This window comes from Prionailurus viverrinus, chromosome A3 (genome assembly GCF_022837055.1).
Source record: "Prionailurus viverrinus isolate Anna chromosome A3, UM_Priviv_1.0, whole genome shotgun sequence".
Lineage (NCBI taxonomy): Eukaryota > Metazoa > Chordata > Mammalia > Carnivora > Felidae > Prionailurus > Prionailurus viverrinus.
Window position 1 is genome coordinate 5,017,320 of NC_062563.1, and position 25,047 is coordinate 5,042,366.

The following is a 25,047-nucleotide window of genomic DNA, read 5'->3' on the forward strand; positions in this document are numbered from 1 at the left end:
AATAAAAATTAAAACAGTCCTCAATTTAGAGAAAACTTAGGAGCACAGAATTTATTTATCCTGAACCATGTGACAATAAGCTGCCTCATTACCTCTGAAGGTCAGCAGGCATTTCCTAACAGCACGAATATTCTCCTCCATTAGCACAACGAGCCTAAAAATCATGAAATTAACGATACACCATCACCATGCATTTCTCAGAACCCATCTGAGTTTTGCCAACTGTCCCAGTGATCGAGTTTTGGGTAAAAAATCCAGTTCAAAGTCACACGTTGTAACTAGTGGTCATGACTCTTTAGCCTCCTTCAACCTGGATCGGTTTTTCAGTCTTTCCTTGACTTTTCTGGACTTTTGAAGATTACAAGCCTGTTGTTTAGTAAAATGTTTTTCTCAGTTTGAATTTCTCAGATGTTGGCTCACAATCAGACCCATCAGGGATGATCACAGTTGTAAAGTTCACTTAATGTAATTGTGGCAGCTATAGAATATGTTCCCGTTTTTGTGTTTCAACCCCCCCCCCCCACTTCAAGAGCGGAGCGCCATTCTGTGTGCTGCACATATGGGGTGGGTAATGTGGTCACCCCTCTAATGAACAGAAGCCATGGCAGGGGACTCCTAAATGCGTCATAAAAGATACTGCAGACTCCCCCTCGCTCTCTTGTGGCTCGCCTGTCCTGGGGAAAGTTAGCGGCCTTGTTCTGAGGACATATAAGCGGCCCTATGGAGAGGCTCACGTGGCAGGGTTCTGAGGAGCTGAGGCCTCCAGCCAACGGCTGTGTGAGGGCACCATCTTGGAAGCAGATCCTTCAGTCCCAGCCAAGCCTTCATTTGACTGCGGCCCCAACTGACTGCAACACCACGAAAGACTCGGAGCTAGAACCATTACCAGCTAAGCCACTCAGATTCCTGATCCACAGAAAGGGTGAGAAATTAATTTGAGATAGACCAAAGAACTCAATGTAAAGCTAAAACTATGAAGGAAATATAGAAGAATATTGTGGAGACTTTGGGACAGGCAGAATTTTCTTAGAGAGGACGAAATAAGCATGAATCAAATAAGACAAAATTGAGGGGCACCTGGGTGGCTCAGTCGGTTCAGCTGACTTCGGCTCAGGTCATGATCTCCTGGTCTGTGAGTTCGAGCCCCGCGTCGGGCTCTGTGCTGACAGCTCAGAGCCTGGAGCCTGCTTGGGATTCTGTGTCTCCCTCTCTCTCTGCCCCTCCCCCGCCCATGCTCTGTCTCTGTCAAAAATAAATAAACATTAAAAACATTTTTTTTAAATAAATAAAAAAAGACAAAATTGATAGCGTGGACTTTATCAAAATCAAAACTCCTCCTTATCAGAAGAACTCATTAAGGAAATTAAAACAAACTCCAAGGGCGCCCGGGTGGCTCAGTTAGTTAAGTGTCTGACCTCGGCTCAGGTCATGATTTTGCAGTTTGTGGGTTTGAGCCCCACGTCAGGCGTCAGGCTCCAGGCTCTGAGCTCGGAGCCTGGAGCCTGGAGCCTGAAGCCTGCTTCAGATTCTGTGTCTCCCTCTCTCCCTCTCTCTGCCCCTCCCTCGCTCATGCTGTCTCTCTCTCAAAAATAAATAAACATTAAAAAAAATTAAAAAATAAAAAATAAAACAAACCCTAAATGAAAATGGGCGACAGACCTGAATATTGAATATCGCTTCATAAAAGACAGGCGAGTGACAAAAAAGCACACGCAAAGATACGTAACATTATCCGTCATCTCGGAAATGCAGATTAAGAGTGCAGTGAGGGGCGCCTGGGTGGCGCCGTCGGTTAAGCGTCCGACTTCAGCCAGGTCACGATCTCGCGGTCCGTGAGTTCGAGCCCCGCGTCGGGCTCTGGGCTGCTGGCTCAGAGCCTGGAGCCTGTTTCCGATTCTGTGTCTCCCTCTCTCTCTGCCCCTCCCCCGTTCATGCTCTGTCTCTCTCTGTCCCAAAAATAAATAAACGTTGAAAAAAAAAATTAAAAAAAAAAAGAGTGCAGTGAGATACCATTTTGATTCCACTAGGACAACTAATGTTAAAAAGACAGACAAATACAGGAGAGAATGTAGAACAGCTGGAATTCCACACATTGATTGATAGCGGGAGGGTAAAATGATACAACTACGTTAGACAACTGTCGGCAAACTCCTTATGAAATTATACATCCACCTACTCTGTGAACTAGAAATTCCAAACCTAGTTATTTACCCAAGGGAAATGAAAACCTATGTGCACAAGAAGACTTGTAAAAGAAGGGTCACAGTATCTATGGTCACAACAGCCAAAACCTGGAAACGATCTGGAGGTCCAAAACCCGAAGAGATAAATTGTGACCTATTCATAGGAGAACATCACTCACCAATTAAAAAATAGGCAGTACTATAATACATGTAGCAACACAGCTGAATCTCCAAAACATTTGTTTTACGAAGAATAAACTAGACACCATTTATTCCATTTAGGTGAAATTCAAGAACAGGCAAATTCATCCATAGTGACTGAGATCACCACAGCTGCTGCTTAGGGGAATGAGACTCACAGAAGGAACTTTCTGAGGTGATGTAAATTTCTGGAGTTTAATTAGGGTGTTGGTTATATACACCCTACCAGATACATTACCAGAATCAAATCATAAGCTGCTGACAAGAGACTCACCTTAAATATAAAGATACAGAAGGGTTAAAAAACAAAAGAATGAGAAAATATGCAGCACGCAATTCCCAACCAAAAGAAATTATACTTCAAGGCAAAATGCACCCTAGAACTTAAAAGAGTACATTTCAGAATGTTAGAAGGTTTGCATTACCAGTAAGATATAAAATTCTAAATTTATAGGTACTTCATGTTTTGATAAAATGAAACAGAATGAACAGGGTAAACAGACAAACACATAACCATGGTGAGAGTTTCTAATCTACTTCTCTCAGTAACTGTTGGATTTAGATAGACCAAAAAACTAGCAAGGATAACAGAAAGAATAAACAACATGATTAATGAACTTGACCTAATTCCATTCATGGAATACAGCACCTAACAGGTGCACAGTATGCAAACTTTTCAAACACATATGGAATACGTGTTCCTAAAATTGACATATGCTGTGTCACATAGTAAACTGTATCATATTTTAAAGGACTTAAGTCATAAAATTATGTTGTCACCTCAGTATAATTATGTCAGTAATCATTAACAAAAAGTTAGAGAACTTCCTTATATTTGAAAATTGAGAAACACATCTAAATGACACTTAAATCAAGGATGTAATCTTTTTTTAAAAAAAAATGTTTATTTTTGAGAGAAAGCAAGCGTGTACACACAAGGAGGGGAGGGGCAGAGAGAGGGGGTGTGGACAGAGAATCCAAAGTGGGTTCCATGCTGACAGCAGAGAGCCTGATGCGGGGCTCAAACCCATCAACCGTGAGATCATGACCGGAGCCGATGTCAGAAGCTTAACCGACTGAACCACCCAGCCGCCCCAAGGATGTAATCTTTTTGTTTTTGTTTTTTTATTTTTTTACGTTTATTTATTTTTGAGAGAGACAGAGTGTGAGTTGGGGAGGGACAGAGAGAAAGAGAAAGAGGAGACACAGAATCTGAAGCAGGCTCCAAGCTCTGAGCTGTCAGCATAGAGCCTGATGTGGGGCTCAATCTCAAGAACTGTGAGATCATGACCTGAGCTGAAGTCGGAAGCTCAACCGACTGAGCCTCCCAGGTGCCGCACCCAACCCCCCCACAAGGATGTAATCTTACCAGAAAGTGAAAAACATTTTGAAACGAATGATAAGGAAATTATGATATACAAAAACTTGTTGGAATCAGCAAGAGCTATGGTTAAGGTTTCAAAATGTAATCGCCACAACTGGGGTGCCTGGGTGGCTCAGTCGGTTGAGTGTCCAACTCCTGATTTTGGCTCCGGTGGTGATCTCACAGTTCGTGAGACTGAGGTCCATATGGGAATCCCTGCTGGGGATGGTCTCTCTCTGCCCCTCCCCGTCTTGCGGGCATGAAAAAAATAGGGACTGAGAACCAATGATATCATCATCTACCTCAAGACGTTAGAAAAGAGCAGCACGTTGAATAGGACAGAAACAATCAAGATACGAGCAGAAATTAATGAATTACAAAGTGGACACAGTGTAGAGCCGATCAAGGGCAAAACTCATGTCAGAAATGTAAAAGGGGGATCAGTTTAGAATCTTAACATCTTTATGCGAATTGGAAAAAGCTTATGGAAGAGCCAAAATCCTTAAAAAACCCCCGAGACTCCAATATCAAAACCAATACAAGAAGAAATAGATAATGTGTAAATGAATAATCTTACAACTCTGAAAAGAAATTGGCTCCTTAAACTCCACTCCACAAGGATGCCTAGAAGCCCAGATGGCATCACTGATGAATTTTACTAATCACTTAAAAACTAAGAGCAATTTTATACAAACTCTTCCGTAGAAGAGTATCCCAACTCATTTTGTAAGAGAAGCAAAACCCTGACACCAAACTTGACATGCACATCACAAAATTATTACATGACAATCTTACTGAAACATACACAAAAAGCCCAAAAAATAGCGAACTAAAGCCAGTGATATATAAAAAGAATAATACATCATGATCTAAGTGGATCTATTCCAAGAATATTCAGCAGTGTGATTTACCACATTAACAGCATAAAAGAGAATAATTACATGACTGATCCAGTAGACGTACAAAAATCTTTTGATAAACCCCACACTCGTTCACGTAAAAAAAGAAAAAAAAAATCCCAGCAAATGATGTAAAGAAGGACACTCTGTAATGTGATAAGGCGCATGGACAAAAAAAAACCCAAAAACACTCAAATAACAAAAAACCTACAGCAGATATATTTAATAGTATGACAGTGAAAGCTTTCCCCCTACGATTAGAATAAGGATACCCAGGACCACATTTCTATTCAATATTGTACTGGAGATCCTACTCAATTCAATAAAAAAAGAAATAAAAAGTTTAAGATTAGAAATAAGTACATTTCAAAACAGTACCATGTAGTATATTAACAGCATAAAATTGCTTTGGAACATCAAACCCTTAGAATAAATATAATGAAAAATGTGCCAGTCCACTATATAGAGAAGTAGAAGAAATACTGACAGAAAATAAAGAAGCTTGTCTAATAAATGGAAGAATAATCAAGGTTCATATATTAGAAAATTCAATATCATAAAAATGTCATTTCTTTCCAAACTGATCTATAAATGCAGTGGAATGCCAATCAGAAACAGTGGAGATTAACATGTTGGTATGTGTGAGAATGGACAAGACGATTTTTTAATGTTTATATGGAAATGCAAGGCAAGACATTCTTGAAGAACAACACAAGGCCACATCATTGGACATTAAGACTCATTACAAAGATACAGAAGTGAAAAAACTGTGATAGTGGCATAAGGACCCAGAAAAAAAGACCAACAGTCTCTTTAAAGGATCGCTGATCCATTCTGAGGCCAAAAAAAAAAAAAAAAGTATATTATGAATCTTGTAAGATGCAGGAGTGAAGAGTGAAACATATCACAGTAATAGCACAAAGCACAAGAGGGAAAACGAAAGTATATTCTTGTAAGGTTCTTATACCATATGTGAAAATTGTGTATTATTTGAAGGTAGACTGAAAAAGAAGTACGTTGTAAATCCTAGTGCAACCACCAAAATAAAAAACAAAGAAACAGAGCTAACAAGCAGATAGTGGAGTTGAAATGGAATCATTAACATGGGCCAAATAGGAAAATACAGCAGGATGGTAGATTTAAGCCAAACCATATTGATAGTTACAATCAATAAAAATGTTTTTTTCTTTTCAAATAAGTAAAAATGGTTTGTCTTTTTTAATATTTATTTTTATTTTTGAGAGAATGCATGCGTGCTAGTGGGGGAGGGGCAGAGAGAGAAGGGAACAGAGGATCTGAAGCGGGCTCTGTACTGGCTGAGAGCAGAGAGCCCGATGTGGGGCTCAAACCCACGAACGGTGAGATCAGGACCTGAGCCCAAGTCAGACGCCTAACTGGTTGAGCCACCCAGGTGCCCCCAAAATGGTGCAAATCAGCATTATGCAACATAGCTTCTTTTCATGAGAACTGAAAGATAGCTTGTATGACTGAGGAACTAAATTTTTAATATTAACTTAAATTCAAATAGCCACATGTGGCTTTGGCAACTGTGCTGGACAGTAAAGGTCTAAACACTCCAATTTAAAAGTAGAGACTGTCAGATTAAGCTTAAAAGCAGGACCCATAATGCTGTCTACAAGAAACCTCCTTCAAATAGATGATATAAACGGGTTAAATGTAAATGGATGGGAAAAGATACGCAAACACTAATCAACAGAGAGCTGAAGAGCCTGTATTAATTTCTACAGTAAAATTCAGAATCAGGGCTATTACCAGGGAAAAAGATGTTTTATGATGGTGAGGGGGTCAAGTTATCAAGAAAAATAATGCGACACGTGGAAACACTCAATCTAAGAGCTTCAAAATACATGAACAAAAATTGATTAAATTGAACAAAAGAGAAATAGACAAATTCTCAATTCGGGTTGGATTTCAAACACTCCTGTCACTGCAAATGAGAGGGGGGGAAAAACAGTAAAGATAAAGACATAAACAGTGCTGTTAACCAAGCTAACATTTATAGAACACATTTTTTTCTCGTGCACATGAACATTCGCGAAGACCATATTCTAGACCATAAAACAAATGTCAAATGTAAAAGGTTTGAAATAATAGTGAATACATTTTCTGACCACAATAGATTTAAACTAGAAATCAATAATCGAAAAATTTCGGGAAAATCCCTAATAATTAGAGGTTAGGGACTACTTCTCAACAACCAACAGGTCAAGCAAATCACAAGGGAAATAAATACTCTGAACTAAATGAAAATGAAAATACAGTGTATCAAAATCTGTGGGATTCACTTAAACCAGTTCTTACAGGAAAATTTACAGTTCTTTTTTTAATTTTTTTTTTAATGTTTTTATTTTATTTTTGAGACAGAGAGAGAGCATGAGCCAGGGAGGGGCAGAGAGAGAGGGAGACACAGAATCCAAAGCAGGCTCCAGGCTCTGAGCTGTTAGCACAGAGCCCGATGTGGGGCTCGAACTCATGGAGCGTGAGATCATGACCCGAGCTGAAGTCGGATGCTTAACTGACTGAGCCACCCAGGCGCCCCAATTTACAGTTCTGAATGCTCATATAATGAAAAAAAAAAAAAAAAAAAAAAAAAGGCCCTAAAAATCAATATTGTAAACTTCCAGGTTAAAAAACTTAAAAAAAAAAAAAAAAAAAGAATTAGCCAAAATAAGCAAATGAGGAAAAAAAAGGAAACCCAAAGATAAAAGCAAAAATCAATGAAATAGAAAATACAGAAATATTAATGAAATAAGCTGGTTCTTTGAAAAGATCATTAAAATTAGTAAACTGGACAGATCCTAAAGATATTAAAATGATAATAAAATGTTTTAAATGAATTTTATGTCAATAAATTAAAAAATAGATACAACAGACAAATTCACTGAAAAACACAAACTACCAAAGCTTACTTGGGAAGAAATGAATACACCTGTATCTACTAAAGAAATTTAATCTGTTGTTAAAATTTTGTTTTTAATAATTAAAAAAAAAATGTTTGAGAGAGAGAGAGAGGTGAGGAGGGGCAGAGAGAGGGAGGGAGAGAGAATCTTAAGCAGGCTTCGAGCTGACAGCACAGAGCCCAACGCAGGGCTCCAACTCACAAACCGTGAGATCAGGACCTGAGTGGAGATTAAGAGTTAGATGCTTAACTGAGCCAGCCAGGCGCCCCTGTAGTTAATTTCTCTGACAAAGAAATCTCCTTACTCAGATGGCTTCATTTGTGAATCACGCCAAACCTTTAAGGAAGAAATAACACCAGTTCTACATAAACCCTTGCAAAAAAGTAGAAAAGGAGAAAACATTTCCCAACTTATTTTACGAAGCCCTGATACCAAAACAAGAAAAAGACATTATAGAAAACTACAGATAATTCTTCACCTCATAGAGGCAAAAACCCTTAGCAAAATTTTAATAAATCAAACCCAATAATGTATTTTGGGGCGGGGGGGTGAGAGATGGAGAGAGAATGAGTGGGGGATGGGCAGCCAGCAGTGAGCCCCATGTGGGGCTCGAACTCATGAACCATGAGATCATGACCTGAGCTGAAGTTGGACGCCTAACCGGCGGAGCCATCCGGGTGCCCCCAAACCCAATAATGTATTAAATAATGCACAATAACCAAGTGAAATTTTTCCTAGGAACACATTTAATATTTTAGTATAGATTGTTGTTATCCACTATTTTAAGACTAAAAAAGAAAATAAGAACAGTTCAAAACATGTAAAAACAAAACACAAAACCAAACCCCCTGACAGAATTCAACATAATTCCTGATGAAAGATCTCACTGATTTAGGGATAGATGAGAACATTTTCTTTTCAACCTGACAGTGGGCACCTATAAAAAAAACCTAGGGCCTAACCATCTAACTTAATGGTAAAAGATCCAATGTTTCCCACCCCAAGATCGGGAATAAGGTAAAGACATCTGCTCTTACCACTTCTCAACAAAGTACTGGAGGTCTCAGCTAACGTAATATGGCAAGCAAAAAAAAAAAAAAAAAAAAAAAAAAAAAAGACATACTGATTGGAAAGGAAGAGGTAAAACAGTCTATTACCTAGGACATGATTGTACACCTAAGAAAATCCCAAGGCATCTATGAAAAAAGTGCCTGAACTAAGTAAATTTAGGAAGTCACAAGATACAAGGCCAACACATATAAATAAAATTTATTCTATATTTCAGCAACAAACAATTAAAAATTGAATTTAGGGGGCTGCCCACGTGGCTCAGTCGGTTAAGCGGCTGACTTTGGCTCAAGTCATAACCTCGCGGTTCATGAGTCCAAGCCCCACAGTGGGCCCTGCAGTGACAGTGTGGAGCCTGCTTCAGATCCTCTGTCTCCCTCTCTCTCTGCCCCTCCCCCACTCATGCTCCCACCCTCCCTCTCAAAAATAAAAACATTAAAAAAAATTGAGATTCCAGGAAACTACCCCAAAAACCAAGAGCACACTTTACACACTGTATGTTAGCCAAATTGACAATAAATTACATTAAAAATAAATTGAAATTAGGGGCAGCTGGGTGGCTCAGTTGGTTAAGCACTGACTTTTTTTTTTTTTTTTTAATCTTTATTTTGAGAGACAGAGAGACAAAGTATGGGGGGGGGGGGCGGGGGAAGGGAGGAACAGAGGGAGAGGGAGACACAGAATCCAAAGCAGGCTCCAGGCTCTGAGTTGTCAGCACAGAGCCCCACATGGGGCTCAAACTCACGAATCACAAGTTCATGACCTGAGCTGAGTTGGAGGCTCAACGGATTGAGCTACCCAGGCATCCGCGGCTGACTCTTGAGTTCAGCTCAGGTCATGATCTCAGTCATGAGATTGAGCCTCGCGTTTGGCTCCATGCTGAGCATGAGTTTGCTTGGGATTCTCTCTCTTCCCCCCCACCCCCCATCTCTCCTTCTCTCTCTGCCCCACCCCTGCTTGTGTGCTTGCTCTCACGTGCCCTCTCTCTCTCTCTCTCTCAAAATAAATAAATAAAAACTGAAATAAATTCCATCTGCTAATCATAAAAACAAACTACTTGGGAAAAATTTAACAAAATATGTGCAAAGCCTGCACACTGACAACTAAAAAACTTTGTGGACAGAAATCAGAAATAAATTAGTGCAGAAGTATGCCATGTTTACGGATAAGAAGACACAATATTGTTAAGATGTCGACTGTCTCCAAGTTATTCAGTAGATTAGCTATATTCCCAATGAAAATTTCAGGGTTTTTTTGTTTTTCTTTTCTTCACAAATTGGGCATTACGATTCTAAAGTTCAAACAGAAATATAAAGGACTGAGAGGAGTCAAACAGATTTTTAAAAATATGAATACAACGGCCGTACACTGCCTGATTCAACATTTGGAGATTTCAAGATGTCTACAAATCTACAGCAACCGGGGCCACGTATCGTACTAGCACTACGATACACAAATGGATCCATGCAACAGAAATGGACCCACACATACATACTAATTTTTGACAGAGGCGCCAAGGTAATTTAATTACATAAATGCAGAATTCATCATTAACAAATGTTGCTATAATGACTAGACTGACACATGGGAAAAAATGATCCTTGACTTCCTTCGCACAGTAAACTACAGCTAGTAGAATTAAGTCACAAACTAAGATTTCAAACATAAAGGCGTAAGAACTCTAAACAAAAGCATAGGAGAAAATCTTGATGATTTTGGATGGATGCGTAAGACACAAAAAACATGAACTATAAAAATAACTGATACACTGGACTTGATCAAAAACCACCTTTGCTCTTTAAAAGAAACTGTAATCAAAAGTTTAAGAAGAAAGTTTTTGAAGTGTGGAAGTTAACTAGTTGTTGGCGTCGAGGGAAGTGAGCGGCAGGGGGGACGGCAGCAACCATGAGGCGGGAGAACAGGGCATGGGCGGGGGGGTGGGGGTGGCCAGGTCCTGGAGTTCAGGGGAGGCTCCAAGACCACTTACCAGGTGTTGGCGTGCTGGAGGGCAACCCTTGTCTTCCCTAGTTCTCTTCCTCCGTGATCACACTCCCTTGCTGTCTTCTCTCCCGCCCTCCAACGCTTGTTTTGCAAACGTAGGTCTTCCCCAACCGTGTCCTGCTCCCCACATTTCCCACGAGCGCTCTCATCCCCCCCACAACTCAACTTCACCTGTGCACTGTAGTCTCAAGTCAACTTCTCCAGGCTTCCCCTTAGGGCCAGGCCCATATTTCCAACCCGTGATTTGGACCTCGTCCCCTGCAGAACTTGGTAGCCATCCCTCTTCCTGTCCTAAGGCCCTCACTCCTCCCATACTCATGGGCCTTCCCTAATGGCCACATATGTCATACAGCGTGGGGTGAGGGGAAGCATGGGCCCTAGGAGCCATCAGGCCTGGACTTAAATTGGAGCTTTCTGTGGAAAATGGGAATTTAGACATTCTGTGCCTCCTACCTCCCTCTGCACCTATGCCCTCCGCCCATCTTTGGGAAATGGAAATTAAGACCAGAATGAGGTACTACCATGCACCCTCCGACACAGCTAAAATTAAAGACTGCATAATCCACTCATCTGCCAATTTTCAAACAGGGCTTCCGAATGCTTTACACCTCCACTGTTTCCCTCGAGAATCAGCCATTCCTTTATGTTTGGCCAAGCCCCTGTTACCTATCGTGCTCCCACGTTTCTCTGTGTTTTGTAGCACAGATAAAGGTCCAATAAATCATTTCCTGCACGTTAGTTTTAGGATGTATCTCTTTCCTCCTTGTAGGGAAGGTCCACCAGGGCAGGAACCGATTCTATCCACATTAGGGGTTGGCCAACTTTCTGAGAAGGGCCAAACAGCGTATATTTTCAACTTTCTGGGCTACAGGACCTTAGTCACAACTATTCAACTCTACCATTGTAGCCAGAGAGCAGTGGACACAGTATGTGCGTAAGTACGACTGTGATTCGGTGAAGTTTTATCTATAAAAACAGCAGGGAGGCCAAAGGTCCAGTCTGCTGACCCCTGGCTTAAATTACCAGCACCCAGTCCGGCATGTGGCGTATAGAAAGCACTCAATGAATAAAGAAAAAAAAAAAGCCCTTGTTTCTTGTTTTTGTCAACTCGACGGAAACCAGTACGGAGGGAAGGTGGTTTTAGTGGGATGCTGAGGGTGGAATGGAGACAACAGTAGGTCCAAGAGGGAACAGCAGTCGAGGGAGCAGCAACCTCTCTTCCAGGAGTTCCCGCCACCGGCACGGCAGGCTTGGGAAATGGTATGGTCTTAGGACAGCAGGTGAGTCGGGGACACGTTTGCAGGCTGTGACAAGGAGGCGGGGCATGGGAAGAAGAAAGGGACAAGTGGTGATGAGGGGGCTCCAGGGCTCAGGTGTGAGGGGAGCTGGTCACAAAAGGAGGAAGATACCTGCGGAGGCCGAGAGAAAAGAAACCAGGACAAGTGGAAGGAAATGAAGGGAAAACCTCATCTTCCTCTTGCCTGTGAAATGTGAGCCAAGACCCCTTGGTGAAGAGAGCGGGAGTCAAGGTGGGGAACCCCAGCGTCCGCCAGCCTGGGGAAGTGGACGCCCAGGACGGGGCTGCTGGCCACATCACCACCACTGGAACCATACCCCTCCTGTTCTGTCTCCTCGTCTGAGAGAGCACTTTTCACCAAGGTGGTGTCTGCGTATTCCAGAGCCGTGTTTCCAGCTCTGACCTGGTGTGAAATGTGTCACGCACTGAGTCACCAGCACTACTTGCTATCACTTCCTGTCACTTCGCTTTCCCAGGCAGGTAGCAACAGGCAGGCCCGAAGGCGGATGAGGTCACGTTTTACACAAGCGCACATACGCAGTTCTTTCTTGAAGGATAAAGAAGGGCATTTTAATTTCAGAACGATAGTGGTGGTTTCACCTCCACGCCCGCAAACGGGATTGTGTACGTTGTAAACTGTTTCTGCAGGAGCACTGAATGTTTCTTTAAATGGAAGATACCATTTGATTGGGGGTTTGCAATAAACACAGCATAGCAGCTATTTAATTTTATAAGCCTTGCACAGTAGTAAAACCTACAAGACACAACTTCTCACGGCAAAAGTCTTAGTATTACAATAGTTACCCTGAAAGGTTTTCTCACAGTCAAAAACCTATATAGCCAGTCAGTTTCACTTACCCCAAGAACCAGACACCAGGAAAAAGCTGCCATTTCAACATTAATGTATTAATTCATGATTCCTACTTGCGCAGGAGAGAAGGGGACAGGAGCAGTGGTGACGCGGCCAGAAGCGCTGTCCTGGGCGTCCACTTACCCATGTGCCAGCCCTCCCAGTCTGACAGATGCCTCCCACTTTTCAGGAAAAGAACTAAAACCATCTAAGTATCTTTCGGTTGACGTCCCTGAAAGAGTATTACCAGGACCTCGTTTCTTCTGCTTTATTTCAAGACGTAATTGTCGTTCATATTTACAGACGGAAGTACACTCTACCCGAAACTTCAACTTGTATTTTTAGTTTGAAGTGTTCACCTCACAAATCAAAAGACAACTTTCCCCAAACACACCGGTCCTCACTGTACTTTCAAGTCCTTCCAGAGATGATGGAGACTGCCACCGGTGAACGCATACCCACTCCCTCGCCCGTAACACACTTTTTAATTTGGAAGGACTTCCAATACACCTTTAGCTACATATTCAACACATTTAATCTCTTACCCTATTGTTGGGTTGATGTTCGGATCAAAACTGTCTTCCACGAACCGCCATACGATGCTCGATTTACCTACGCCTGTATCCTGCAAGAGAAGGGAGACACACAAATAAGTCTCCTTGCTTGCAGACAGCGAAAACTACATTGGGCCATGGGTTCAGGATTTCAGAAAAATCACTGTACATGCTAAGTTTCAGAAGTTAAGAGACACAACGAAGGTTTTCATAAACATCCAGCGGGAGTAATTAGATTTCAAAATGCACTGCAGGAGAGGGGTTTTGCAGTTTTTAGGAGCCATTAGAATCTTCTGAAAAACCCAAAGTTGCTGCTTAGTGTGAAAAGTGACAAACTCTCTTGTTAACGTGTATAAGTAAACTCTGAACTCTTGAATTCCTTCTGAGTAATCCCTGATAAATCACAGCCCCACCCTATTTGGGAAGGGGGAAGGCTAGTTATTGGAATCCCTTTCACTCTCTAAAGCAGCAACTCAGGCAAGAGAGCATTCACTGCGCAAAGCGGGATCTCAAGAGGCAAAGTTGCCCTGAAAAGGCAGGAAGCTGAAGCTTCCAACTAGTTCTTGGAGTTTCGTGATCTGAACTTTCCCCCAAGAAAGTAACTCTGCGAGAAGGGGGGAGGGGGGGTGATCCCACAAGTTCAAAAACTCCAAACAAACGAGAAAGGAGAGGACGCTGCTTGTAAAACCTGAAGACCTGCTATTGGTTTCACTCTGGAAGACTTGGCCAACTTCTAACTAGTACCTTAGTAGGAAACTATTTGGGAGCTGCTCTCAACCTAGATGCAACGGAGAGGCAGGGAAGGCTCCTCACCCTCTGGGGGCGGGAGGAGTCCTTGGGCTCCAGGGAGGGACAGGGCAGAGGGTCCTTCCGGCCAGTAGGACCCTCAGGGGCGGGTGGCAAGGGGGGCAAGGATGACCCGGGGGCCGGAGGGAGGGTCCCGGGGCAAGTCCCGCACGGAGGCTGGGGGAAGGGGCGGAGGGGACTCGGGCACGCTTGGGTCCTCGGCCTGCCCGGCCTCCCGCGGCCCTCCCGGCCGGCCAGCCGCCACTCACCCCCAGCAGACACACTTTGAGCTCCCTCAGCGCCATGGCCCGGGAGCCAGGGGCGCGGGCCCGCCGCCGCCCTAAGTTGAAGAGGGAGAGGCCGGGCCCAGCACGAGCATCCCCCGGCGGCGCCGCCGCACGGCTCAGCCCCGGCCGCGGGGCGCGCAGAGGCGGCGGCCGTCCGCTCGCCAGCCCTCGGCCCGTCCCGTCCGCCGCCAGCCGCGCGGGGCCCGCCTCAGCAGCCCGGACGGTGCTCCGGCCTCCCGGGCGCCGCTGCCGCCGCCATCTTGGGACGCCTTGCCGGGTCACCTGACCTCCCCGCCCACCTCGGCAGCCACCTTCGCCGGGAGGGCGGGGTCGGCCGGCGCCGCGAGGCTCGCGGGGAGGTGCCGGCCCTGGGGGGCGGGGCCCGGAGCCCTAGGCCCCGCCCCTCGCCCCGGTCCCGCCCCCCCCCGCGCGGACCCCGCCTCCTGGCCCATCCCAAGATGGCGGGTGAGTGGGGTTGGCTCCCTGGGCGCAGGGGCGGCCCCCTCCCCCCAAGCCGGACCACCCCAGGAGGCCCGGGGACCCCCGTCCGCCCCTGAGCCCGCCTGCCGCGGCCCCCCTCCTAATGTGTAACTCCTGTGTGTTTCTTGGTTTTCAGAGATCCCTCTGTACTTTGTGGACTTGCACGATGACTTAGACGATTGTAAGTATCAGTTGGGGCGCCCCCGCCCCTCCCGGGGAACCTCTCACGGAATTCGGGGTGCACGGAACGCCGCGGGAGAGCTACAGGCCAGGCCCTCCCTGTTGGGACAGAAGAACAGGACCCCCAACTTCCTGGATGCACTGGTGGCGGTCCCTCCTCACTGGGCGGAGCCGGGCGAGGATGGGGAGCCCTCCCCTCCTGAGGGAGGATTTTGGTCGTTGTTGGGAAACTTCTGACTTCCGGTCACTTTCTTTCTCTTCCTGCTCCTCGCCCGCGGCGGCCAGGGAGGGTGCGGGGGCTTGCCCCAAGTCCTGGTGACTGGGGGCGAGAGGAGGCGCGGCCACCTTGCACCCAGGGTCTCCACTTTTTCCCTGGGAGTTTTCCCAGGGCCGCGGAGTTTCAGAGTTTGGTTGGTCCCGCCCTCCGTGTGGCCGGCCACAGACTTGCACGGACTTCTCACGTGGACTGGCCACAAGCCCAGCTCCATCACTTCTCCCAAGGAGCCCCTTTGGCGCCTTCCTTCCTGGGGTGGGTCTCCTAAACTTGGCCCTTCCTGCGCTCTCCTTCTCTTTGGAATCGCCTTAAGGACTGAGGGCTGGGGGAGGTGTCATCCTGTAAATGCAAATCCCCATTTGTGGTAAATGAAGCGTTTCCTTTCCGTTCAACAAACATTTCTTGAGCACCTACTTGTTCTGGGCCAGGCCACGTGCAGCTCCCTAGACCTACAAAGAAGAACCAGAAACAGGGGCAGCGCCCAGGGGTTCACAGTCCAGGAGGAGAGCTGACTTGTAAACAAAACGACCGAACCCCGGGATGCTTGGCTGGTAAAGGAGTCCTGACGGTTTTCCTTACCTGACGAATCACCCCAAAACTTAATGACTTAAACCAACAGCATTTTATTATCACTAACAGTTCTGTGGGTTGACTGGGTGATACAGAAGCTTCATGTGCTCTCCGTTGAACTCTGGGAAGGTGAGAAGGTCCGAGATGGCTTCACGCGCAGGAGATCTCACAGGACTGTCAGACAGGAGCTCTGTTCTCCCGGTGTCTTTTTTTTTTTTTTTTTTTTTAACATTTATTTATTTTTGGAACAGAGAGAGACAGAGCATGAACGGGGGAGGGGCAGAGAGAGAGGGAGACACAGAATCGGAAACAGGCTCCAGGCTCCGAGCCATCAGCCCAGAGCCCGACGCGGGGCTCGAACTCACGGACCGCGAGATCGTGACCTGGCTGAAGTCGGACGCTCAACCGACTGCGCCACCCAGGCACCCCACCCGGTGTCTTTTCCACTTGGTTTGGTTGGGATTCTCAAAGCATGGTGGCTGCAGGCACCTCTTTTCTGGCGGCTCACGTCCTTGTCTTTTTTGTATATATGTACCAAAAGGAACTAAGACTCTAGGAAAAAATAATTATGATTTTACTTTGGCCTTGTTTGAGCAAGTACTGGGTATTTGGACCTAATACTAGAGGAGGCCTTAAATATTCTGTAGCAGACTGCTGAAGACTTGCCCCAACAGAGAAGGAAACTACCATTATGGCTCTGAATATACCCATGCCTTGTGTATTGCAAGTTTGGGAGTCTGGTGGGGCTTCCTGTGTGAGGGGTGGGAGCTGCGAGGTGCTGACTTTACCATGCAATTGATTTAAAAGCCATGGGAGGCTGGCCTGTCCCCCCCCCCCCCCCCCCCCCCCCCCCCCCCCGCCGCAAGCCCCCGGGTCTCACCCTTATACCTTACTGTGCTGGTATTGGGAGGCATTATCACACCGTGGTTGACAGACAGCAAGGACCCTGAGGTCCTGTGAGCCACTTCTTTCCTTTTAGCTCAGTGTCTGACGTAACAACTTTTATTGTCCATGAATTCATTATTATCATTTTCATCATCACTAGTGCTGGGCTTTCGTGTAAGATTTTCTGATCCAGTGTTTGTGGCTACTACTCTGGGAGGTGGAGGAGATTGTTCCAGTTTTGCAAGTGATAAACCAGAATCCGAGAAGTAGAGTAACTAACTCATCCAGTCTGCTACAGCTCATAAGTGATCGAACCAGCAGTCACGCTCTGTTCCTTTTGACCCTTGTCCTTTTTTTTCCTGCCACCCAGATCAACCTTAAATATTCTTAACCTAATGGTAGGGGCACAGCTGTCACTTTGAGTGGTTTTGTGTCGTCTTCCTTGGGTGTTTTGTCCAAGCGATGCGGTAACTGCTTCATTGAGGCGGTCAGTCGCTGTGGGCAGGGACACAGGTCACCCTTTTTATAACCCAATGTCCTGTATGAGCTAGGCGTTTAATTAATTAATTACAGTTGTGACTTGGAACAGTAATGGATTGCAAGGCTTGTCTGATTTACTTGGTGATTCTTGATTAAATTTGACTAACTTAAAAAAAAAAAAGCCTTAATGAATGGATGCCTTGTTTTTTAAAAATCATTCAGAGTCTTCGGGCCATCGCAGCACAGAAAAAATTTAATTTTAGAGAGTTAGCTTGCTAAATTCCTTCTCTCGAGAGCAGAAAGTGTGTGCGGTGGCCTGGCATATTGGTTCCGGTGGAGGATTGCACTGGAAAGTGGAGCTTTGTGAGTTTGTGCCTAAGGGGCCTATGAATTTGCTTACAGCATGTGCAGCCTGAAGAAGTATTACTCTCAGTAAGGTTTGTTGGCCAATTAGAATGTAAGCCTGTGTCGGTGGTAGGTGGGAAAAAAAAACAAACCAAAAAACACCCGGAGTGCCATCCATTGTGGATGAAAAGACACCTAAGTGACCTATCAGCAAGTTCGATATGTGGTCATACTTGGACTCTTAGTTGAACAAACCAGCTTTAACAAGACATTATTGAGACAGTTGGGGAAAATTGAACTTGGACTAGGTGGTAGCTGGTGGTAAGGATTATTATGAATTCTGTCAGATGTGAGAGTCATATCACAGTTTCGTTCAAAGGAGAAAAGGCCTTATCTAACAGAAACAAGCAAGTTTTTATGGGCGAAATGATTTGATGCGGGAGGTCTGCTTTCGGATACTGCAGCAAACAATAAACAGGCACAAAGTTGGGAGGAAGGATAAGGGGGAGAAGAAGGGCAGAATATTGATAACTTGTTGAGGCTGGTTGCCGGGGACGGCGGGCTTATTATACTGTTCTCTCTGTTTTTGCATATGTGTGAAAATGTCCACAGTACAGTTTTGTTTTTTTTTTTAATTTTTTTTTTTCAACATTTATTTATTTTTGGGACAGAGAGAGACAGAGCATGAACGGGGGAGGGGCAGAGAGAGAGGGAGACACAGAATCGGAAACAGGCTCCAGGCTCCAAGCCGTCAGCCCAGAGCCCGACGCGGGGCTCGAACTCACGGACCGCGAGATCGTGACCTGGCTGAAGTCGGACGCTTAACCGACTGCGCCACCCAGGCGCCCCCACAGTACAGTTTTTAAAAGATGAAAGTTTCATCTGTGACCAAACATCTGCACAAAGAGTTGGAAAGCTGGATTCCCAGTTCTGAAGGCACTACACAGTTACAGTAAGATGCATTTTTAGCTTCAAAAGACAGACTGGTAGACTGTATTAGCATTTAGGGAACAGTGTGTTTGTTTTCAGAGGTTTAGTTTTTAAGAGGTATCTATCTATGAAAGAAGTTGGAGAGGGCATGCTTCTATTGAATGGAAAACCTAGGTGTCCACAAATGATATCTGAACGTTTGTAGAAAATAGGATTATTAAGTCAGAGGAATATAGACAGCCTACTTGGATCTTATCGCTGGAAGGAGCAGTGTATGTTTAAGCTTGAATAAGAGACATCCTCCAGAGCAAAAAGCATTCCATTTCACCTGCTTTGTTCCACGTTTGTAAAAATGTTCTGTTCAAGGACCACGGGCAAACTGTGTGCCCCCGAAGTGGAGAAGCTATATTAATTTGAGCCCAGAACCAAACCATTGAACTCTTTCTCTGAACTGTAAGATACACTTGAATCAAGGATTGTCAATTAAACCCCCCCCCCCCCAACCCTCCCTGTTAAGTGAACTAGTTTGAACAGGAGCAGGAACTTGAGTATGCTGATACTTGTGAAATAGAACCCAATCCGGACACATGGCACTATTCTCTAAATCAGAGATGGGCAATTTTTGTTCTATACAGGCTCTGATAGTAAATATTTTAGGCTTTGTGGGCTGGAAGGTCTGATGCATCCAGTCAAGTCTGCTGTTGTAGGAAGGACTCACAGACATGCCTAAATGAATGGGCACGGCTATTTGCTAATAAAACTTTATTTACACATACATCCAGGGGGCTGGATTCGGTCCACGGGCCAAATCATTCTGATCTCATTCTTTCAGAGCCTCTGAGCGTATTAGCTAAGCCAACCTTAACAGACTGTCTTTCCCACCAGGTTCGGTTTGAAGAGCTGACCTCTTTGCTAGTACAGCCTCTGTTTTGTTAAGTAACCCCTGACATACTGCTCAGGGTTCGCATCTCATTTTTCCTGTTGGTGTACTGGGGATAAAAACATGTACCTCTTTCCTCCCAGCAGGATGAGGTGGCAAGGAACAAAAGAGTCAGAGTGGTGGACTCAGTATCAACTTTGCTTCCCCTCTGATCATCATAACGCATTTTACTTTTGTTGCTCTGTATTTTCCATTTCCTGTGAGACAAACAGATGAACATCACAGATTCCCTGAAATTGTCTCTGTTTAAAAAGAGAGGGTTTTTTTGTTGTTGCTGTTGTTGTTGTTGTTTGTTTTGTTCTTCTTTTTAGAAAGTGTTTTTCTAATGTTGGTTTATTTTTAAGAGACAGAGAAACGGAGCGTGAGCGGGGGAGGGGCAGAGAGCGAGGGAGACACTGAATCCGAAGCAGGCTCCAGGCTCCGAGCTGTCAGCACAGAGCCCGATGCGGGGCTCGAACTCACAGACCACTAGAGATCATGACCTGAGCCACCCAGGTGCCCTCAGGCAGAGTATTTTTAACTTTATTTTGTTACCAAGCAAAGCTCCCAAGGGGCACAAAAAGACGTCACTGGCCCCAGGCAACACAGCTAGTCATTGGCAGAGGTGGGATTCAGACCAGGGAGTCTGGGCTACGGAATTTGTACAAAGCTGCCATGCTTTGGCTTTAGTGCATAACTAATATTTATTAAGGACCTATTAAGTCCCAGGCACTACACTAGGCCTTATGGACGCAGAGGAGAATAAATCAAACCGCATTTCTGCTCTCACAGAGCTTTCAGTCCATCGGCAGAGATAGCCTTGAAAAAGCCAACATAAATGAGTGAGCTAAGTTCGGGAGTGGTGGTGTAGGACGTGTGACAGGTGAGTGTGATCAGAAGTGCCAGGCAGGGCTGTTGGAGCGACAGAGTTGCTGCTTTACCTTGAGTGGCCAGAGAAGGCTTGTCAGGAGCTCTGACAGGTGCTCTAGGATTTGAATAACAAGACGGAGATGTTTCCTCGGGGAGCTGGAGAAGGCGTCCGGGCATGGCAGACGGCAAGGGCGCAGGCTCGGAGGCTGGACGGGCTTGTTGTTGGCCAGGACTTGTGCATCTGGAGCACGCTGAGCCCTGGACACAGGAATTGGAGGAGGGGGGACACTCCCACGTGTGACCTTTGGTCCCTCACGGGATAAGGGGTTTGCCTTTTGCTCAAGGGGCCAGGGGGTGCCACTGGAGAGTTCTAGTCAGAGTGGTGCCCAAAGCTGAGTTACATTGTAAAGGACAGACTGTGGAGAAACAAGCCAGGCCTGGAAAAAGCGCTGTGGTCCAGGGATCCAGGCAAGGGCAATGGGGTCTCGATGGCGGGGGTGGGTGTGAGAGCAGCGAGTGGGGTCGATAGATAGTTCTGACAGGGGAGAGTCAGCTCAGAGACGGACCCTGTGCCTCCCTCCACCCAGGCTGGGCTGGGCACCTCTCCTCGTCCTCCCTGAACCCTGTGGTGGCATGTAAGCCCAGCATGGCCAGATGTCCATTCTTGTCCATCAGGGCCACTCTTCCCCGTCTTGGATCCCCAGGGTCTAGCATGCTGAATGGCAGCACAACAGACCTGCAGAAGTTCACGCTGAATAAGTACACCAGGCATTATGCGAGGGTGGAGTTCGTATTTTCCACCTGACGCACTTTTGAGGCGTGGACAGGAGGTCCCGGGGACACAGTCTGGGAGGCCACCGGAAAGCCCCCTTGTAGGGTTCCGGAGCAGAGTTAGGACTGAAGAGAGTCATTACTGGTGGGTGGAAGCCTGAGCCGAGGAACGGAGCCCCGGGCAGCAGAAGCTTCCGGTAGCGGAGCCCTGGAGAACAAATATCCCAGCGATAAGAAACAAGGGGACCCTTGAATGAAGCCAAGGGTTTGGTTTCTTTGGGTGGTTCCGTTTGGGTCGATCATCTCTGCCACTTGCCACAGAAGGGTCAGGTGAGGTGGGGACTGAAGGGCAGCCACGGGCTCTGGTAGTTCGGAGGGTCTACGGTGACCTCAGTGCGAGCTTTTCCAAGGCAGCCAAGGAGCAGAAACCAGACCAGAATCAGTTGGGAAGGCACGAGGAGTTAAGGCAATGTCACGTTTAGTTCACTAGCTGAGTGGTCACTTATTGACTAGCCCTTGTATTCCAGGCACTGGCTAGCAGTTGGGCACTTTTGGGAATGGTCGCCGTTCTTGTGAGCTCACAGCCCGGCAGGGGGAAAACAGACCCTTTGAAGGAGAAGCAGCTGGAAGGATTGAGGTCAGTTGCTCTTCTTGGATAGAAGAGCCCAGAACACATTTGCATTATTTATATCTACTCTGAAACCCTTAAAAAAAAAAAAAATATATATATATATATATATATAGTATATAGTGTATAGTATATATCATATGTATATCATATGATATATATTATATATGTATAATTTGAATGGCCCAACAATTCTACTTTAAGATATGAACATATTCTTCTCAAAAAGACTTGGTCATAGTAGCACTATTCTTTCTTTTGTCTTAAATTTTTTTTTTTTTCAACGTTTATTTATTTTTGGGACAGAGAGAGACAGAACATGAACGGGGGAGGGGCAGAGACAGAGGGAGACACAGAATCAGAAACAGGCTCCAGGCTCTGAGCCATCAGCCCAGAGCCCGACGCGGGGCTCGAACTCACGGACCGCGAGATCGTGACCTGGCTGAAGTCGGACGCTTAACCGACTGTGCCACCCAGGCGCCCCTCTTTTGTCTTAAATCTTAAGCACTCTTTGTGGTTTCAGAGCCTTGTTAACTTTATCCATAGATTAACACTTTAGATATATTGAATAGGTTAGGGGAAAAAAAGTCATGTAATAATAATTTATTGCCTATGTACTGTTACCTGACATTGTATTATTTACTCTGGATAAATTTTCTTAGTAATTCTAGAACTGATAATTTTTTCTCTCACACTGAAAATTTAAAAATAAAAAATAAAAACAATAAATTATATATGTATTATATATATATATAATACACATATATATGTATTATATATATAATTTATTGTTTTTATTTTTTATTTTTAAATTTTTTATGGAAGTGTAATTAACATAGTGTTATGTTAGTTGTGCACTATAACAATCAACAATTCTATACATTACCGCTCATCATAAGTGTGCTCTTACTAAATTTTTTTTATGTTTATTTTTGAGAGAGAGAGAGAGAGAGAGAGAGAGAGAGCGAGCATGAGCGGGGGAGGGGCAGAGAGAGGGAGACACAGAATCGGAAGCAGGCTCCAGGCTCTGAGCTGTCCGCACAGAGCCCGACGCGGGGCTCGAACTCACGAGCCGTGAGATCATGACCTGAGCCGAAGTCAGATGCTTTATCGACTGAGCCCCTCAGGTGCCCCACAATAAGTGTGCTCTTAATCTCCTTTATCTGTTTCACCCATCAAATAGTAGCACTAGTCTCAATAGTCAGAAACGGGAACCCACCCACACATCCATCATGAATACCATCCATCATGGATTATGAATTGTGGTTCCATTCATACAAGGAAAACTAGCTATAATAGTGAATGATCTAGGAGTCTACCTAATAATGTGGATGAACTTCGCAAACATAATAATGAGTGATCGAAGCCAGACACAAAAGGGTACATACTGCACGATGGCATTTATACGAACTACAAGAACAAGCAAAGCTAATGGCATCCGGGCTGTTTGAAAGCCGGAGAGTGGTCATCCTTGGGGTAGGAGAGGAAGTGGAAGGGGGCCGAGGGGCTTTTGGAGGTGCTGGTAAAATTGTTGAGCCGAGCGCTGGTCACCCCGGTGTGTTCAGTTTGTGAAAATCCTTCAAGTGGAACGCTTGCTATTTGTACACTTTTCTATATGGTGTTATGCTTGGATTTTCTAAAAGGCACTGATTTTTAGAATCAAGGTGCAAGGGACAGTATAACCAGGGACTGAGGAGAAGGAGTCCATGAAAAGGGAAAGATGACATACTGACTTTTTTTAAAACAGCTTTTTATTTATTTAAGTCATCTCTACACCCATCCTGGGGCTTGAATTCACCACCCCAAGATCAAGAGTCCCATGTTCTGCTGACTGAGCCAGCCAGGCGCTCCCTAAAGCGAAAGACGACAGAGCAGAAAGAGTGGAAGACTTGTGGGGGTTGGATTGTATGAGACCAGAATAGAGCTTGGTGCGTCCATAGAAGAGTGTGCTTCTTTCCTAGAAGAAGGAGGGCGGCCTTCCTGGCAGCTTGGCCAAGGTGGTCAGTAGAGAAGTGACTTTATGTTGGTCGGCATTGCTTGACGATTTCAAATATTTTGAACAGTAGGAATGTCAAGACCCACGCGCACATACACAAACCCCAAAGGTTGTGGGTTTTGTCTTACAACCTGTTTTCCTTTTCGAATCTGCCTCACATCTGACTGGAGGAGTCACTGCATATATAAGTAATATCTTTCCATTCAGTAATATTATGTAACGCCTGGCACTCTCCCACCTCCTCTAACTCCATCCCCAACCTGGTGAGTCGGCAGGAAAATGGAGATGTGTAATGTCAGAATGGAGCACATGCTCTGCTTTGAGCTGCAGAGTTCTTTCCTATCAGGTAGCCCGAGTAAATGTTTCCCGTTAACCGTCAATGTAAAAGTCAGAGTCATAAATAATGACAGGTTTTGGAAGCCGTGATTAAAGCCACAAATCAAAGGGGAATTTCCATGTATGCATGGTGTGGAAAGGATGGCTGCTCATGAATTAAGTTGGTCTTTTCGGCCAGCCCATTGCGTAGCGCTAGTAATAACCATCAGTAGCCCTCAAAGATTTGCAATATAAAACATTATGCATTGGTCGGATCTGCTCATACAAGAGCTAATAAATCAGCGTGGGTCTTGTTAGAGAATGGCATTTATATAGAGAAAGTTTGCTCGTGCAACTTGCTGTTGAAATTTAGTTAAGTCAACAAGGACCTGCAGTGTTTGGGGGTCAGTTTCCCCCTAAAAGCCAGTGAAGAATCAAGAGTGTTCTTTCGCTTTTAGATGGGCCAGGTTTGTCTAGTCTAGCTATTAGAAATAGTCCCAATAGAGGAATCGGCGTTGATGAATGAAACCACTTTAAATAACACATTAATGGATGGTTTACTGTGGTTCCTCCCAAAATTGTTTAAGGCCTTACAAAGACTTGGTAATTGTTCATCGAAGAGTGGCTAATGAGACGCTGTATAAAATTATCAATTATGTAAGTTCTACATTACTGCATTCTTTTTTTTTTTTTTAAGTACAAATTTTGCAAATAAGGCTAAGGTCCTTCTTCACCATCAACCAATAATCTAACATTCTGAGATGGACATAGACAGAGTGGGCCACATCTATCGTGTTCTCCCCACCGATGTCCCCTAGTGCTGTGTCAGAGACAGAATATTGGATTGTATGGATAATTGGGCTGGCCCAGGGTGGCATAGCTCACATAGACTTATAGTGACAGGATGGCATGTTGAATGGGGAATCGTAAATATTGGGAATGCCTGGAGAACGGGTTCTTAATGAAAATGCTTGCCAGGGTAGATGTGCTATAA

General features: G+C 45.0%; 2 protein-coding genes across 16 annotated transcripts in view; one reads left to right on the forward strand and one right to left on the reverse strand.

The window, feature by feature from the left end:
- The window catches only part of RAB22A (RAB22A, member RAS oncogene family), a 57,749-nt gene extending 43,011 nt beyond the window's left edge, over nucleotides 1-14,738 (reverse strand). The window contains exons 1-2 of one of the 3 annotated variants that reach the window (XM_047853351.1): nucleotides 14,393-14,731; nucleotides 13,329-13,408 (exon numbers count right to left, since the gene is read on the reverse strand). In XM_047853351.1, coding sequence (XP_047709307.1) covers nucleotides 13,329-13,408; nucleotides 14,393-14,428 — 116 coding nt within the window. In that variant the 5' untranslated portion in view covers nucleotides 14,429-14,731. Of the gene's footprint in view, nucleotides 1-13,328; nucleotides 13,409-14,392 lie in introns of all 3 variants that reach the window. The other 2 variants (XM_047853352.1, XM_047853350.1) reach the window with 2 other exon arrangements.
- An 86-nt stretch (nucleotides 14,739-14,824) lies between these two features.
- The window catches only part of LOC125162396 (serine/threonine-protein phosphatase 4 regulatory subunit 1-like), an 84,092-nt gene continuing 73,869 nt past the window's right edge, over nucleotides 14,825-25,047 (forward strand). For 9 of the 13 annotated variants that reach the window (XR_007151022.1, XR_007151021.1, XR_007151024.1 and 6 more), the window contains exons 1-2: nucleotides 14,825-14,875; nucleotides 15,027-15,071. Coding sequence is in view for 4 of the 13 variants with exons in the window: in XM_047853347.1 (XP_047709303.1) it covers nucleotides 14,869-14,875; nucleotides 15,027-15,071 (52 nt within the window). In the remaining 9 variants the exon portion in view is untranslated. Of the gene's footprint in view, nucleotides 14,876-15,026; nucleotides 15,072-21,641; nucleotides 21,752-25,047 lie in introns of those variants that run through there. The other 4 variants (XM_047853344.1, XM_047853346.1, XM_047853348.1 and 1 more) reach the window with 3 other exon arrangements.